Source organism: Macrobrachium nipponense, chromosome 41 (genome assembly GCF_015104395.2).
Source record: "Macrobrachium nipponense isolate FS-2020 chromosome 41, ASM1510439v2, whole genome shotgun sequence".
In the NCBI taxonomy this organism is placed as follows: Eukaryota; Metazoa; Arthropoda; class Malacostraca; order Decapoda; family Palaemonidae; genus Macrobrachium; species Macrobrachium nipponense.
This window is the reverse complement of record NC_061102.1, coordinates 33439163-33455761: the sequence shown is the minus strand read 5'-3', so window position 1 is coordinate 33455761 and position 16599 is coordinate 33439163. Positions and strand designations below refer to the sequence as shown.

The 16599-nt window shown below is 35.6% G+C and overlaps 1 protein-coding gene across 3 annotated transcripts in view; it reads right to left on the bottom strand.

The window, feature by feature from the left end:
* The window catches only part of LOC135212659 (SCO-spondin-like), an 83077-nt gene that overhangs the window by 55302 nt on the left and 11176 nt on the right, over positions 1-16599 (bottom strand). For 2 of the 3 annotated variants that reach the window (XM_064246289.1, XM_064246288.1), the window contains exon 4: positions 15991-16070. In XM_064246289.1, coding sequence (XP_064102359.1) covers positions 15991-16070 — 80 coding nt within the window. Of the gene's footprint in view, positions 1-12920; positions 13178-15990; positions 16071-16599 lie in introns of those variants that run through there. The other variant, XM_064246290.1, reaches the window with a different exon arrangement.

Sequence of the window (16599 nt, the reverse complement as noted above, 5' to 3'; positions counted from 1 at the left end):
TTGTCTCATGAGGACCTAAAGTTCATTGTGGCGATATCTCCTTAGATGCTTGGGAATATCGGTGACCGGTAATAAAGTCAAAGGAAAATATGTCGCAGAAAAAGGCACAATCTTGGCTAAAACAAAAAAAAAAAAAAAGTCGCAGGAAAGTGTCACATGAATTTACGATGACCGATAATAAGGTCACAGGGAAAATTTCACAATACTTCTTGGGGGTCATTATCTTTATGATATTTATAGTCTTTTATGTTTTTCACGGTAATCCCCAACGGGGCTTGTACTAAACACGCATTTGGATACATACCGAGTTAAAATTTACCCTTTTTTTCTGGATTCAAAACATCATCACGGAAAGCACTTCTAATGTTTATTTTCTTGGTGGCAGTGTCGCGTGTAGCATCTGGATATCAAACATTCACTTGTTTATTAAAATAAATATCGTGAGAGATATTTTCCCTGTTTCTGTCTGAATAACATTTGTATTTCATATTCCATAAGCACGTGATTTATATAAAGCAATCCAGTCAGTCCAAAGCGACTTATCAAACCATACTTCTGCTAGAATTCAATGATACGTCATGTGTCCCAGACGACAATGAGAATTACTGAAATGATAAATACAGGTCTGCATCGCAGTAACCTCCATTCATTCACGCACTGATATGTATTTCAACCATAATACAACCGTGTTTCACAATGAATGCGCTATTTATACCCCATTTTAAACAAGTCGCTACTAATTATCTGTGCGACAGTCTGTACCGATTAAAAACAACCACATTCACGCACCCAAGGACTAGACAACGACGTCCAACGCTCCGCCCACTTTTCTACAATTCTTAAGACCAAGTCTGAGTAAGAGGGAAGAGGTTGGTTACTGGTACTACAAACCCAACTCGAAGAGACTGGACCATCTATGGACTAGACCTTTAGTTCAGTTCATATCCGGACATATTTTGAGTATACTTCTGAAATATTACTTATATGCATGATAAGCTCATAACCCAAATGCCATTTCTTCCCCCAAAAAGCAAGATTTGCAAATACACTAAAAATAAGAATACAAACTCAAAATACCATTCATTTCTGTACATGAAAACTTCCGGGCCGTTGTTCTTCGAAATTTAGATCGATGCAGACTAATATGCTACTGAAACGCTCTTCAAATTTGAATAGGAATTTTCCATTGCAATCTACGAGTTAGAATAGTATCTCTGATAAAGTTAATTATATTCTATCACATCATAAGAAAAAACTGGATATCAAGAAACAACGCTGCTTTACGTACAAAAATAGAAAGGAAATAAAGCTGGACAAATAGTACTATATATATATATATATATATATATATATATATATATATATATATATATATATATATATATATATATATATATATATATATATATATATATATATATATATATATATATATATTAGTCATATATAATGTTCTTTATATTACAGCCATTCAAAACCTGGTGCTAGAAAACGACACACTTCAGCAGCAACCTGCCAAGTGTTGCGAGCAGGTAAAGAAGAGTGCAGAGGTTGTTTGTCGTTGTTGTACGTTTTATACAACAAACACACGTATTATGGGACTAGGTTAGGTTGTGATTAGACATACCCGTCCTAGTTTTTACACACACACACACGAACACACACAGGGTAAAAAAAAAAAAAACGCCTAAAACTGGTGGACTAGGTTTCGAGTAGACATACCCGTCCTGGTGTTTACAGGCAAAAAAAAAAAAAAAACGCGAAAAAAAAAAAAAAAAAAAAACGCCTAAAACATGTGAGCTATAAAAACAAGAAATATGAAGGAAATTTATCTCGGGTACAAAGAGCTGCACAAAGCATCCTTTGCCTCAGTCAGATAAACTTATTCAGGTCCGCGATGACAAAGGGTGAATGAGGGCGTTACAATAGCTTCCACAGAAAGCTGGGAAAAAGACGAAGAAGATTTTGTCTACGGTAGAATCATCAGCATATGAAAGGGGAGCAGCAAGGAAGGCTGGAAGAAGGCCATTCGAGAGAGAGAGAGAGAGAGAGAGAGAAATTTGGTACTGGTGTTACTCAAGAAAGATCTACTTTTACAGCAAACCAAGAAAAACCTTGACAAACACATTTATACACACACACACACACACACACACTCACACACATAATCTCACACACACACACACAACACACACACACACACACACACACATATATATATATATCTATATATATATATATATATATATATATATATATATTTATATACAGGAACAGCCAAACAAGTCAATCTTTTTAATTTCATAAGGACTTTTCGGCTTGAACACAATAAGCCATTTGCCAGAGAGAGAGAGAGAGAGAGAGAGAGAGAGAGAGAGAGAGAGAGAGAGATGAGAGAGAGAGAGAGAGAGAGAGAAAACACCAAAACATATTCACACTAGTAAAATTCAGAATCAAAGAAAGGTCACACTCGATAATCATTTTTTTATAAACTACGTTACCATTAAAAAAATACTACCGAGAAAAGAAAATATAGTGACTTAGAACTAACGAATGCCTGACAAAACCCCCACACGATAAAACCCGAACTAACAAATTACCTATCGTCCGAAAGTCATTTAAAGTGGTTACAAGGAAACGATGTTATTTTATTAGTAACTGCTAACTAGTAAACTACCAATAAATATTTGTAATAATAATTCTCTTTTGGTAGTTATTTACAATGATTACAAGATCCTTCTCTTAAAACGTATCTTTAGGTTAAGAGTAAATGAACTTTTCTTTAATTGTTTGCCCATCATGGAAGTCATCCGTAATAATAAAGGTGGAGAGAAACTGGGCTATAAAGGTTATATGTACGTATACTAAAAAATCCACCAGTGCTACTACGAAGGGATGGGAATGTTCTAGAAGATCAGCGTTTGGATGTAACGGAAAAATAACAACATTTAGAAATATCGAACGTCATTTCAAGTACAGAACATAATCATGACCGAGATGAAGGATCAGTGGAAGTAGCAAAAATGCGTACAACCCTCTATCAACAGGCCAAATCAACTGGAGGAAATACTGGTCTCATTGTAGCGGATTCGTTGGAGTGTATGACTCAAGAAGGAAGACTTGCCATGGGAAATATAAATACAGTTCAAAGATATGTTCAAAGAAAATGCCAAGAAGGACGCCCTAAGGATCAAGATTCTTTGAGGTACTTGAAAATTTCGGGAGAATGGACTATGACCCGAGAAGATAATTCTGAGCCCTTTCTTCTTCATGATAATGGTGCTGAAGCCAATAATCGAATAATTATATTTACTACAAAAGATGCGATGGAACATTTGGCTAAGGCACATATCTGGTATATGGATGGAACCTTTACATCAACACCTGCCTTAATTGAACAGATATTTATTATTAAAGCCCCACTCGGTGATTCAGGAATAAGCTGTGTGTACCTATGGCTTTCTTTCCGGCAAATCACAGGAAATCTATGAAGAATTTCTGACAACAGGTTTGAAGGACAGGAACTAGGATTACATATGAATTCAGATACTACGATGACATATTTTGAAAAATCACTTTTGAATGCTATTGAAAATTCTGACTTCCTAGTTTATTTTAACAAAGGTTTTTACAAATCTAGATTAATATTGACATCTTTTGTGTAATGAATATTAAGAATATGTAAATTTTGATTTTATAATCTTATTTTTTTGATCGAAGGATTTGAAAAATCTGTAAACTTTGATAACTTTTGTTTTAATAAAACTTTAAAAATCAATGAATTTTGACTTTATAATCCTATTTTTTCATAAAGGACTTTAAAACTGTAAACTTTGTTAACTTTTGTTTTTAATAAAAGATGTATGATTCAATAAGTTTTCTTTGATAAAATTCCTAAATATATATTATATATATATATATATATATATATATATATATATATATATATAAAACTAGTCATTTCGATAAGTTTCTTCTGAAAGATATTTGAGTGCTTTTGTGAATTACAATAGCCAACAAAACTAAGGAAACCAAACTTAAGACAAATGCAAGACTAAGAGAGAGAGAGAGAAAAAAAAAAAGGAAAATGACACGAAAGATAAATGAGCCTAATATCGGGGAAGCAAGAACTGATAGAAGAAAATCAGTAGATTACAGATAAAGGAAAGGAAGACTGATCTTGATTGAATTGTGGCTTAAGTTTGTGAATATATAGAGAGATTCCAAAATCGTTAGAATCTACGATTTTGAAATCCTTTATACTTAGTCTTGCCTGATTGCATCTACTGCAATGTTCACGGATTGGACCGACTGATGCTTGACTGGTGACTCTAGTCTATACCTGGTCTGTCACTGATCCCTCCTGCATGCTGGCAGTATCTCTTTTTGAGCGCCTTTATGGACCTACCCAAATGCCCCACTTGGCAGTTGGGGCATGAATGATGGTAAACAATACCAGAACGCAAAAAATCAAGACAGTTTATCTTTGAAAGGTAGTAGACTTTTTATTGTAAAATCATTACTAAAAATGACTTTAAAAGTGATCTGTGGATAAAATCTATCAAAACGGTATTTCATTTCCCTCTCAAGTTGCTTAATTGATTTACCATTGTAAGGCAATTTGCAGTAAAAAAAAATATGTTTATTAGTGTTAACTTTGATTCAGTCCTTAGTTCAAACAAATATTATTCCAGTTTCAGCAACATCTTTTAAAAATATTTACAAGCAGTGTTCGGGTGGTCTAATGGAACGAGACATTTCCTTCAAGAAACGCCGGAAGGAAATACTGAAGGTGCAAGTGCATGAATACCATGGAAGGTCGCTTGAAGGAAACTGCTTTTTCATAGATTTTTATGTGCTGAAAAATGCAGTCAATGGAAATGTGCCTTAATATTGTAACAACATAGGGGAAGTGGACGAAAGGAACATTTCGAATCTTGGTGGAGGCTATGCGTGTGCTTCATGTGACCCTTCTAGAGTAGTTTATAATTTTTCTAGTGAAGAATTATTTGAAAGAGAGAAGTTTTTACCATCTTTTGGTCTAAATTTTTGCTTGCCAATGAACAGACTTAAATACACAAGATATTTCCTTTCTTTTGAAACCCTTGTTAAGCAGATTGAAACAACAGCTTATTATTGTACCGGAAAGATTTTAAGGCTGTGGTTGGACAACTTCAGTCAATAGCTTACAAATTTTTCTATAATTTCAAGTCTCTCATGCGATCGATTTTTACTTGGGATGATATTAATTTTGAAGAATTTAGGAATGAATAATTCTTTTATCATTAGCAAACCTGACAAAGTAAATGGTGTTGTCATTCAAAACAGAGAGGATAACATTGATAAAATGTTAGCTTCACTTAATGACACTACGAAATTTAAGAAAATGCTCCACAAAGACCCCTTTCATAGAAATATCCTGAATGAGGATAAAATAAACAGGTCGCTTAATTTTTTTAATAAAGGTAATTATATTTCAGACGAATGCAAAAATTGTTATGCAAGGGGCTGTTCACCCGCTATTTTATACGGATCACCGAAGATCCATAAGCCGAACGTACCCTTGAGACCGGTCGCTGCTTCTTATAACACCCCGCCATATAGGCTAATTTAGCGAAATTCTTAGTACCCTTTTTGAATACTATAACGGGCGCTACTTGGTCTCTAAAAAAAAATCCATATGAATTAGTCAGTGGCTTAAAGCATCAGAATATACATCAGAATTATTCTTTATGCAGTTTTGACATTGAGTCATTATTCACGAACATACCTCTTAATGAAACCATCGATATGGCAGTGAAGGAAATGTATAAGGTTGGGAACTCTTTCAGATATTTGCTTAAGAATAGGTTCAAGACACTTTTGGATGCAACATGTAAAGATACGTACTTCATGTTTAATGATGATTTGTATTTACCAGTACATGGTGTAGCGGTGGGTAGCCCAATTTCATGCTTTTTGCTCATTAGTTTTTAGGTTTTCATGAGGGAAATTGGTTAACAAGATTGCCCGTCATATATTAAACCTTTGATGTGTCAGCGATTTGTAGAGGATACTTTTCTAATTTTTGAAAATGAACACCAGGCTAATAGTTTTCCTCATTATCTAAATGGCATGAAAATGTAAAATTTAATTTAGATAAGGAGGTGAATAATAAGATGCCATTTCTAGACGGTATTTTCATTGACAAACCTGAGAGTTCATTTTCTGTTTACAGGAAGCCCACTTTCTCAGGATTAGGCTTGACTTTTTCGCTCACTGTCCAAACATTTCAAACTAAATGCAATTAATACCTTAATCTACAGGGCTTATAATTTGTGCATCAATTTCACTTTGTTTCATGAAGAGATGGAATTCTTGGTAAAATTTTTCGCAAATGATGGGTATCCAACCAAACTGGCCTAAAAACATATTAAGGTATTTCTGGGAAATTTTTAGTCCTAAAGTGCCAGTTGTTACTGTTACTAAACTAGCTTTTTACTGCAAATTGCCTTACATTGGTAAATCAATTAAGCAATTCGAGAGGGAATTGAAATACTGTTCTGATACATTTTATCCACAGATTACTTTTGAAATTAATTTTTAGTAATTATTTTACAACAAAAAGCCTACTACCTTTCAAACAGACACTGTCTGATTTTTTGTGCTCTGGTATTGTTTACCAGTACTAAGCGAGATATTTGGGTAGGGGTAGTTCCATGAAGACTCTCAAAAACAGATCCTGCCAGCATATACTATATATATATAGTATATATATATATATATATATATATATATATATATATATATATATATATGTCTCCTGATGAATTTCGGAAGAAGAAATTCATGTGCGGCCCACCATTTTTTCATTGTTTTCGTTACCCGGAACAGCGACTAAGTCTTTGTAATATCTGTTCTGAATCGTTCATTTTTGCTTTCCGGCTCTGAATTTCCATGATATGCATTCCACACTCAGTGAATGTCCGTCATGTACGGCAACTAGATTCACAGTCTTAAACTTCACCATCAAGCGGTTTACAAACTGTTGTAAGTGATTTTCTGATTGTGTTTCAAACTTTTGAACAATACATGTTGGTCCAGGAACGTTTTACGAAGACATTTTGCTTATCGTGCGGAGTCTGTGCTTAAAAATTGGTCAGATTAACTTGAACATACAATAACAGAATTTAAACATCAACGTCATACATCCTAAATAAGATTTGCCAAAACCTGCCGATGCAAGTGTGGGCGCAACGACAAGAATCATGGGTGAGATTCGACTGTTCTCTGGAAGTTACGTCTCGAAGTGGTTCTTGGAACAAATATTTATAGCGAGTCTTTATTTCTTAACTAGGCATTTTACAAACTTGAGCAACTTAGTAGCATGTTATACGCAGGTCGGACATTCTGTATTACTAAGCACGCCTAATGTAGGATATATTATATATAATATATATATATATATTATATATATATATATATATATATATAAATATATATATATATATATATACTATATATATATACATATATCTATATATATATATATATATGATCTTTATATATATATATCTAGGATGTATGACGTTGATTTTTAAATTCGGTTTTTGTATGTTCAAGTTAATCCGACCATTTTTAAGCACAGACTCCGCAAGATAAGCAAAGTTTCTTCGTAAAACGTTCCTTGACCAACATGTATTATTAAAAAGTTTGAAACACAATCAGAAAATCACTTACAACAGTTTGTAAGCCGCTTGATGGTGAAGTTTAAAGACTGTGAATCTAGTTGCCGTACATGACGGACATTCACTGAGTGTGGAAATTCAGAGACGGAAAGCAAAAATGATCGATTCAGAACAGATATTACAAAGACTTAGTCACTGCTCCGGGTAACGAAAACAACGAAAAACTGGTGGGCCGCATAACAATTTCTTCGTACGATTGCGACCGCGACGTCAATTAAGACGTCGCATCATTATTAGAAAACAACTGAGGGTCATCTTCCGAAGGTCAAGAAAATCACGGAACTCTGCATAGCCAGTTTAAATGTTCCGTCATTGACTGTGAAGTCTAATTAACCAGGAAAGGCAACGTGTAACGTGTAACCCAAGACTGCAAAAAGCCATTCTTGAACGGTGTGTACGGATTTGATGCAGTTAAGGTTACCTGGTGTCATATCTAGAGGGACAGTTTCATGCTTTGTTCTTAATGAGGAATAAAATGAATGCAAATATAGCTGGTCTAACTTTCGCTAGGTTTACGAAGAAGAAAATGAAGAAATGTGCTTACTTAAACCTTTCCAGCGTTGTGCTTCCCAACTTGGGTAGAGGCAAAGCATAACACCACCAAAACCGGTCATGCTGTCGAGATGCCAAGAAGGCAATACGTTGAAATTTCAGAGTTGTTTGGGCACTTTTTTAACAGTAAACTGAGCATCTTTGAGGAGTGTATCGTGGCCAGAACTTTATCAAGGTATAAGCCAGGCTTAGTGGGACCTACTGTAGGCCTACAGTCGGATTAACTAAGCAACACCGAGGAGCGAGGACCCAACTATCATGAAATGCACTACGCTCGCTCTCTCTCTCTCTCTCTCTCTCTCTATCTCTCTCTCTCTCTCTCTCTCTCTCTCTCTCCTTACTGAGGGTCTTCATTTCCAGTCAAGTGGCTATACTCCACCTTTTTCCTTATATTTGTTCTCATGGCGTCATAGACTTTCAACACATGTCACCGGGTACAAGTTGGACGATAGTTAAATGTATCAGGGTAGATAATACTCAGTTCAAAGAGACATTCTTTGTGGTGAATATGAAAACCTCTAAAATCTGTGTACGGATTATTGCAACTTCGTAAACTTGTGTTTTTTTTATCATATATGAATACCTGCAGATATAGTATACATAGCGCACATTTATGATTTCCCACAGACTCTTGGTTTTCTTATGGCCCTGGGTGTGCATGATTAATGTTACATTTACATAATTACACTTCAGAAACTCCTACGACTTGAGTGAGTCACGACGAGATAAATATTCATACAATTTATATGTAATGGATTACCGTAAAGCCAAAACTGACAAACTGTCTCAAACTGCTTTTAGATAGCGATAAATTCCTTCAACCAGGCTATCGATGAGGAGAGCATAAAAGAGCAAACATAACCTCGATGAGTTTCCGAAACTTAATCACGGATAAATAATGAGGTTTTCATTTACCGAGGCCAAACCTTAAGATATCTCCCCCAAAGCGGTAAACATTTAACTTTTCAAACATATTCATATTATAACGAAACTTGATCTTCGAACGAAGGTTCTCTTTCTTATAGTTACAGCTTGTTCAAAAGCTGTAAGAAGCTGCTGGTCATAGAGGCTGAATTTATCTCGGTTAGCTGTACCAAGTCTGAGGAATCTTACCTCATTGTGCTTTACGTATTTACGAGCTTCCTGCAAGCAAGGCCCACGCTTTCATAGGCCAGCTGAATCTAAAGCAACCGTGTTGAACTAAAATATGTTTATTTTATGTATATGGATGGCCAAACAGAATGATAATTTTGAAGCACATCGATGGATCTAAAATCTTTAACAATATGATTTCATTTCTCAACAGAACGAACGTTGACAACAGTTTTATACATGTAGTACTACCAAATTGTATTTCTTCCCAGACTGCATGGGACTAGCCACAAAGTGCTCTTCAGTTGTGTTACAGGGACTATACCGATATACCGGGGTATACATCGCTAAAGCCCGCTTGTTCAGGAGTCGATAAAGTCACAGAGGTGGCGGTTGGTTTATGCTCGATAGGCACTGAAGAGGCTTTAGTGAAAAATAGGCTTGGGTTGGATCTTTTCAACTCTGACGGGCCGACCAAGGCGAAATCAAGTATATTGGCTATACCCATGGCAGATACATCTGTTTGAACTTGATGTAGTTCTTTCCCATAAGTATGAGTAAGGTACTTGAAAACTTTGGACACAGTTTGCAGTGTCAAAATTCCAAAGGAGAAATACCATACTTCGCAGTAACACCTGCGGTAACATTATCAAACATGGGTGGTAGTAATGTAACAGTAAAATGAAGGTAGGTTTACTGAATTTGAGGAATACAGAACAATCTTGGATGTGAAAGAAATTTATCCGTCAACCTGGAAAAGCTTAATAATGATGGATTCTCTTGTATAAAAAACTGAAGCAATTGAAGCAAATTCAAGCTATGTAGAATGTATGAAGTATTAATAAAGGTATAAGTCACGAAGGAAAGTGAAACACTGGAGTATCTGCAAGATCTTTCGACTCAACGTCCTTTACAGTCAGTCAGCCTGCTAAGTAAAGGACGTTGAGTCGAAAGATCTTGCAGCTGCTACAGTGTTTCACTTTCCTTCGTGGCTTACACCTATATTTATACATTTATCACGTTCCAAACTTTCGTGATTCATTTATACACGAACTATCCAATGTAAAGGAATAAAGCAACTTAGAATGAAATCAAGATAAAACAAGAACGATAAATTAACATTATTTACAATATAAATAAACGTGAAAACATGAGAGGCAACACGGGCTAACCCCCAAGGACAACGACAACTTACAAGAAGACAGAAAATGTGGATTTCGAATAGAAAAATATAATAATTTATATATTGCCAACTCTTGTAACAGGGCAAAAGGGGAGCCAGTGAGAAGTGTTGCAGGTATGACGTCAAGTTCCATGCCCTTGCAATAACTTCGACAGGAAAAAATCAACCCTTGAGAGCACACGAGTGAGAAAGCTTTATACGTCCGAACACAAACTTAAAATCAAGGGAAAATTAATATACAGATTTACGTCAAAACTATCTTACGTCAGGTAAGATTTGAAGAAGTAAGGTGGCCTTTCTTTCCAAAACAGTCCTCGAGAGAAAGAGGAAGTCGTTAAGGCTTTCCACTTGAAGTCTCAACGCCAAGAACAACTTCGGCCTAGAAAAAAACGAGGGGAGAGAAGCCTACGATGTGTTGTGGACACTAATGGTGCGTGAAACATGTAAATGAAAAGAAACCAAAGCCCTGAGAACTTTATGAGAGAGAGAGAGAGGAGAGAGAGATGATTGAGAGAGAGAGAGAGAGAGAGAGAGAGAGAGAGAGATTTCTTTCACCGTTGAGCATTATAAAAAAAATATATATATAATATATATATAGGCATAATAATGTTAGACTCAGTTGCCCAAATATGTCTTGTTCGGTTCGAAAAGGGCACATATGTAAACAACATAACAAAAGATCGTGGCCTACACAGGCAATCGTAATTCCGAATATTTTTCCCCACAATTATTTACTTAATTAATATCCCAAAGCGTTTGCATAATTCATTTCCATTACATTCATTGTAATGTCAGTGGGAGGACTCATGTACCAAGCGACCGTGATTACATGAAAGTATGTACTCTTATATGTCTGTGGTTGAGTACTGTAAAAATTCTTTATAAAAACACGATTTCGTATCTGTATATGCAAATATCGTTTAATATTTATAAGTTTTTTTTGGAAGTTGCATGATATATACATATACATATATATACGTAATACTATATATATAATATACACACACACTATATAATATATATTAGTATATATATATATATATATATATAAATATATATATATATATATATATGATGTATATAAAGGTTTTGCCACGAAGTTCTTGGCTCTCTCGCCTTTCATTTTCCTCCGTGGCAAAACCTTTATTTACAATAGCATCATGTTTTATATATTTCGTGATCAAGTTCATATATATATATATAGTATATATATATATATTATATATATATATATATATATATATAGATATATATGTCATATCACATTACCGTGATACATATACATACATCGAGCTACAAATGTCCTTTAATATCTAATTGACACTACCTCGGAATTAATATCTATATATATTACCGACGTGACGATTAACTAAATTTTCAACTTGCCCAAGACTGAAGGAAAATTGAAAGTCATGTAGGACGAAAAAGAAGCATTTTCTGGCCTGGCAGTGAAGGGCAAGAAACAAACTCCATACCGAAGGCACAGGTCATTCATTGCAGATTTCTGGGGAGAGGGGGGGGGGGGGGGCTTGTTAATACTGGATTGGAGTCTAGCAGGTGTTTATAAGTAAGGCAGTTTAAAAAAAATAAAGGGGTGGGGGTTGGATTGATGGTGGTACGAAAAAAGGTCTAAAGAAAATCCACACTCAGGAAGAAAAATTTGAACGCTGGAATATATGAAGATCTTGAGGAGACAAACTCTAGCGTTTTATAATCTTTTCTATATTTCTCGGATGCTAACTGTTTTGATCTAATGTGGGCCAGATAATATACAGTGTGTTGCAGCCTATCCACCGAACCATATTTTTTCCCTATGAGACTAAGGGAGTATGTGTCTGCCGATTGACACTCAAGAGATGGTGGTTATCTGACACTTATGAAATAAAGGACGCAATTACAAGTTGTCATTACATTCTATAAAATAAGTTCAGATAAAGTAGCGCAGCATCAATATTGATCCATAACTTCAAGCAATTACTACTATACAGTAAAAATCCTGACTTCAGAATCACAGCGAATAGCTCAGTAGCCCCGTCATTCTAACTTAGGGCAAGAATTTCGTAAAGGTAATGAGACTCCTATTTGGATCACAAGAAACTGAAAACGTAAGAGGCCCTGCAACAGTGGAATTCCCGTTTATCTCATGCCTAGTCACGTCATCTTGCCAAGGGTCGCCCCTTTAACAAATCAAGGCGTATTCGCGATTCCTTATGCTCAAATTAACATTATATGTGGTTTATTAGGAACAAGATAGCAATATTCCGTTATGAGAAAAATAATTTTAGACTTATAAAAAATGAATTATGGGGAATGAAAGGAATGGAACTTGCATCGTACGTCAGCCAACAGAGAAAACAGTATCGTACCTGCGGCAGCCGCCAGGAAGAGAACGATAACAAGTACTTCTGTCAACTGTAACATCTTATCTGTCTACAACAATGAACGGATATGGTGAATCCTTTATCACCTAAACATCACTGAGCAGCGAGCACTGCAGTTATCACTGTAAAAGGCGGTATTAATATCCTGTCTTCGTAGAGGACGCAAACTTAAAATTTACATAAAAATTGAGACTAGACACAGCAACCGCCCACAACACTGGTTCAATCGTAGACTGAGCTGATACGCCTGAACGTTAGTCCGAACTGAAGAATGGGTTGAATTTTGGGAATCCTACACATCCTCCTTGTTTTCCCAGTTTCCGGTTTCCGACATACAAGGAAAAGGAGTCATTCACATGGGGATTTTCATTGTTTTTATACATTTCGTACGGGGAAATGTGCTCTTACTGTTACAAAAGGAAAAACAAATGAAAGAAACAGGTCATCGGTACAATTAAAGATAGAAAAACAAATCGGAGAGAATGAAAAACCATCAGGAACTTAACATTTACATATTCTTCACAAAATAGTTATTATGATCTTGCAAAAGAGCATTCACTCTTTAAAATCGTGTAAACAGCACAGTATGGTACTAATCATTCGCAGTAAAGTCTATTATGGCATCAGAAATGGTAGCAACAGCCACTAATTTCCTCGTTGCTCAGGGAGAAACATTTCCGCTGGTATCAATTATCCAAATCAGCTTTTATGGCTGCAATAATATTGTACAGATGGGGGTCTGTCGCACTTCACAAGGCAATTAACGAAGGGAGACTGTCATGGCTAGAAGTCGTCAGATATCGTATTTCGCTCATTTTTATCTCGGTCATTAAAAGGAAGTCGGAGTTCATTACGACGGCGATTGGCGATTTTCTCAATAACATTCTCTTATTTTCTTGCCTATTTCTTTCTCGTATATCTTAACAGACGACAATGGAAAAACTTAAAAAATATGGGAAATGGCGATATTCGCTTATTCTTCGGCAGTAAGAATATGTTAAGAGGGGCGAATGATCCAAGTCACTGGTTTAAAAACATGAAATAAGTTTCGAATGAGATTAATATTAGCTGGCGTGCAACAGAATACGAAAGCTACAGAAAACTGTCATGAACAGATAATAATAATAATAATAATAATAATAATAATAATAATAATAATAATAATAATAATAATAATCATCATCATCATCATCATCATCATCATCATCATCCTCATCATCATCATCATAATAATAATACTAATAATAATAATAACGATAAAAATAAATTTATTTCAAATGTTAAAATCCTTTCCTATGCTGATGCAAGTTGGTCTGTGGATTTTTTTTTTCCCATAAGAATGTAAGCTCATTAAAAATACAATGGTACTACTACGTCACACCAATGAAACTACTTAAAAAGAAAGGACATTATTTTAGTCATCTTCCACAGTTTACTTGTATTATCGTAATTATAACACTACGTTTACATATGCAAAACAGTTAATTCCTCGTAACCGAAATATATATAAATGCTTAGCGGGTATATGAATATTTATCTTATTATAGTAAGACAAATCCATATTGCTTCATTCTGCCATCACTATAATTTCAGAACATAAAATGTTATATTGCACATGCATAGATATATCAAGTTAACGCATGGTCACACATGCATGTTAGTATGTATAATGCATGATTGGTCACCAAAACCCCAAAATGCTCTTTTTCTTTAGGCTGGAGCTGGAGCACTGACTGATACGCCATGATTTTGACATTTTCTATGATACTGGTAATCTTGATTACAGGGCAGACTTCTATGTTTCTTATTCTCTAACACAGGGTTAAGAGTTTGTAAAAAGACCTTACTGAAGCATTCGTTCCACGCTAGTTGGGTTGAGATTGCAAGTCGAGTCTTCCCGATAGTGACGTCTTCCCATCACCATGAATGATACAAGAAGATGGGTGAAAGGCATCCGTTTCGTTTGTTGGCATTGTTCAACACCCACAAACCACTGGGAGTAGTCGAAATCAGTTTCTTCTACTGAATTCCAAGGCCTAGGTGCTTCTGACTTTACTAGTTCCTCGCTGGACGAGTGGTTTTCGCGCTCGGCTGCCAATCCGGTGGTCCAAAGTTCGAATTTCGGCTCGGCCAACGTGGAATCAGAACAAATTCTGATGATAGGAATTCATTTCTCGAATAAGTGTGGTTCGGATCCCACAATAAGCTGTAGGTCCCGTTGCTAGGTGACGAATTGGTTCCTAGCCACGTAAAAATATCTAATCCTTCGGACCAGCCCTAGGAGAGCTGTTAATCAGCTCAGTGGTCTGGTAAAACTAAGATATACTTAATTTTTCTGACTTTACTTCTGAATCTGGAGGCGAGCAAACTATAAATGAGGTCACGCGCACGTCAGGCAATTGTTTGAAATCTTTTGATTTTTAGTCTTACATAGAAATCCATGGCATATGTTCATGAAGTTTGTATGATTAGTCTTGACTTTATTTCTGCTTTTGGCTCTGCTAGCCATGACCCACTTGCTTTCAAATTGAGGGAGATAGCAGTTGGCTGATCATTTATTCGTATTATTATGGAATTTCTCATAAGTGGCCAAAAGTGGCTATTGATAGGCATTAGGCTGGAGCTGGAGCACTGACTGATACGCCATGATTTTGACATTTTCTATGATACTGGTAATCTTGATTACAGGGCAGACTTCTATGTTTCCTATTCTCTAACAAAGCGTTTTACACTGACGTTAATGATTTTCTCGAGCTCAACTCTGCATGTATTTCTATTTATAATATCCCTTACTAAATGAACAATACTTGAACAATTTCAGTTTTCAATACCTTTTTTTTTACTGAGAGATGCTAAACTATATGAAATTTTCTTTTACAGAAAAAAAAACGACTTCAAGCCTTTATGAAATGCGAAAGGTTCTTTGCTGATATTACAGGATCTACAATATAACAGCTCCGAATACATCCCATTATTAGACATTTAACATAAATGAGAGAGAGAGAGAGAGAGAGAGAGAGAGAGAGATAGAGAGAGAGAGAGAGAGATTTCTTACCTTCTAGTTTACACATCTCTCGTCCATTCAGCTTAATCGACCTGATTGAAGGTAGTATTTCAGTGGCCTTTGCTTCATATCTGCAAACAAAAGTGACAATAATTATTCAGCTTACTTGACCAGATGGCCAATGTAACTGTGATTCATTTATTTTTTTTCTCTCATCTTTTTTATTTGCGTTTCCACAAAATTACTTTTCTGATAGCTTTTACAGGCAACTGCAGGATTTGTGACTATTTCAAGGTACAACACAAACAGTCAGTCGATGATTTTCATGATTGTAGTACCATATTTACAACAAGTGAAAAAAGCGCCAAAGACAAGTTTTCTGAGTAGCGTATAATCAAAGCCACCAAGAATACGTCTATCTTTCGGTGGTCACGGTATAATGCCGTATGAGGCACGGCCCATGAAACTTTAAACATGCCCCTGTGGTGGCCTGTCCTATATCATTGCCAGACTCACGATTATGGATAACTTTAAGCTTAAATAAAATAAAAACTACTGAGGCTATATGACTACAATTTGGTATGTCTAATGATTGGAGGGTGGATGTCCAACATACCAATTTGCAACCCTCTAGCCTCAGTACTTTCAAAGATCTGAGGG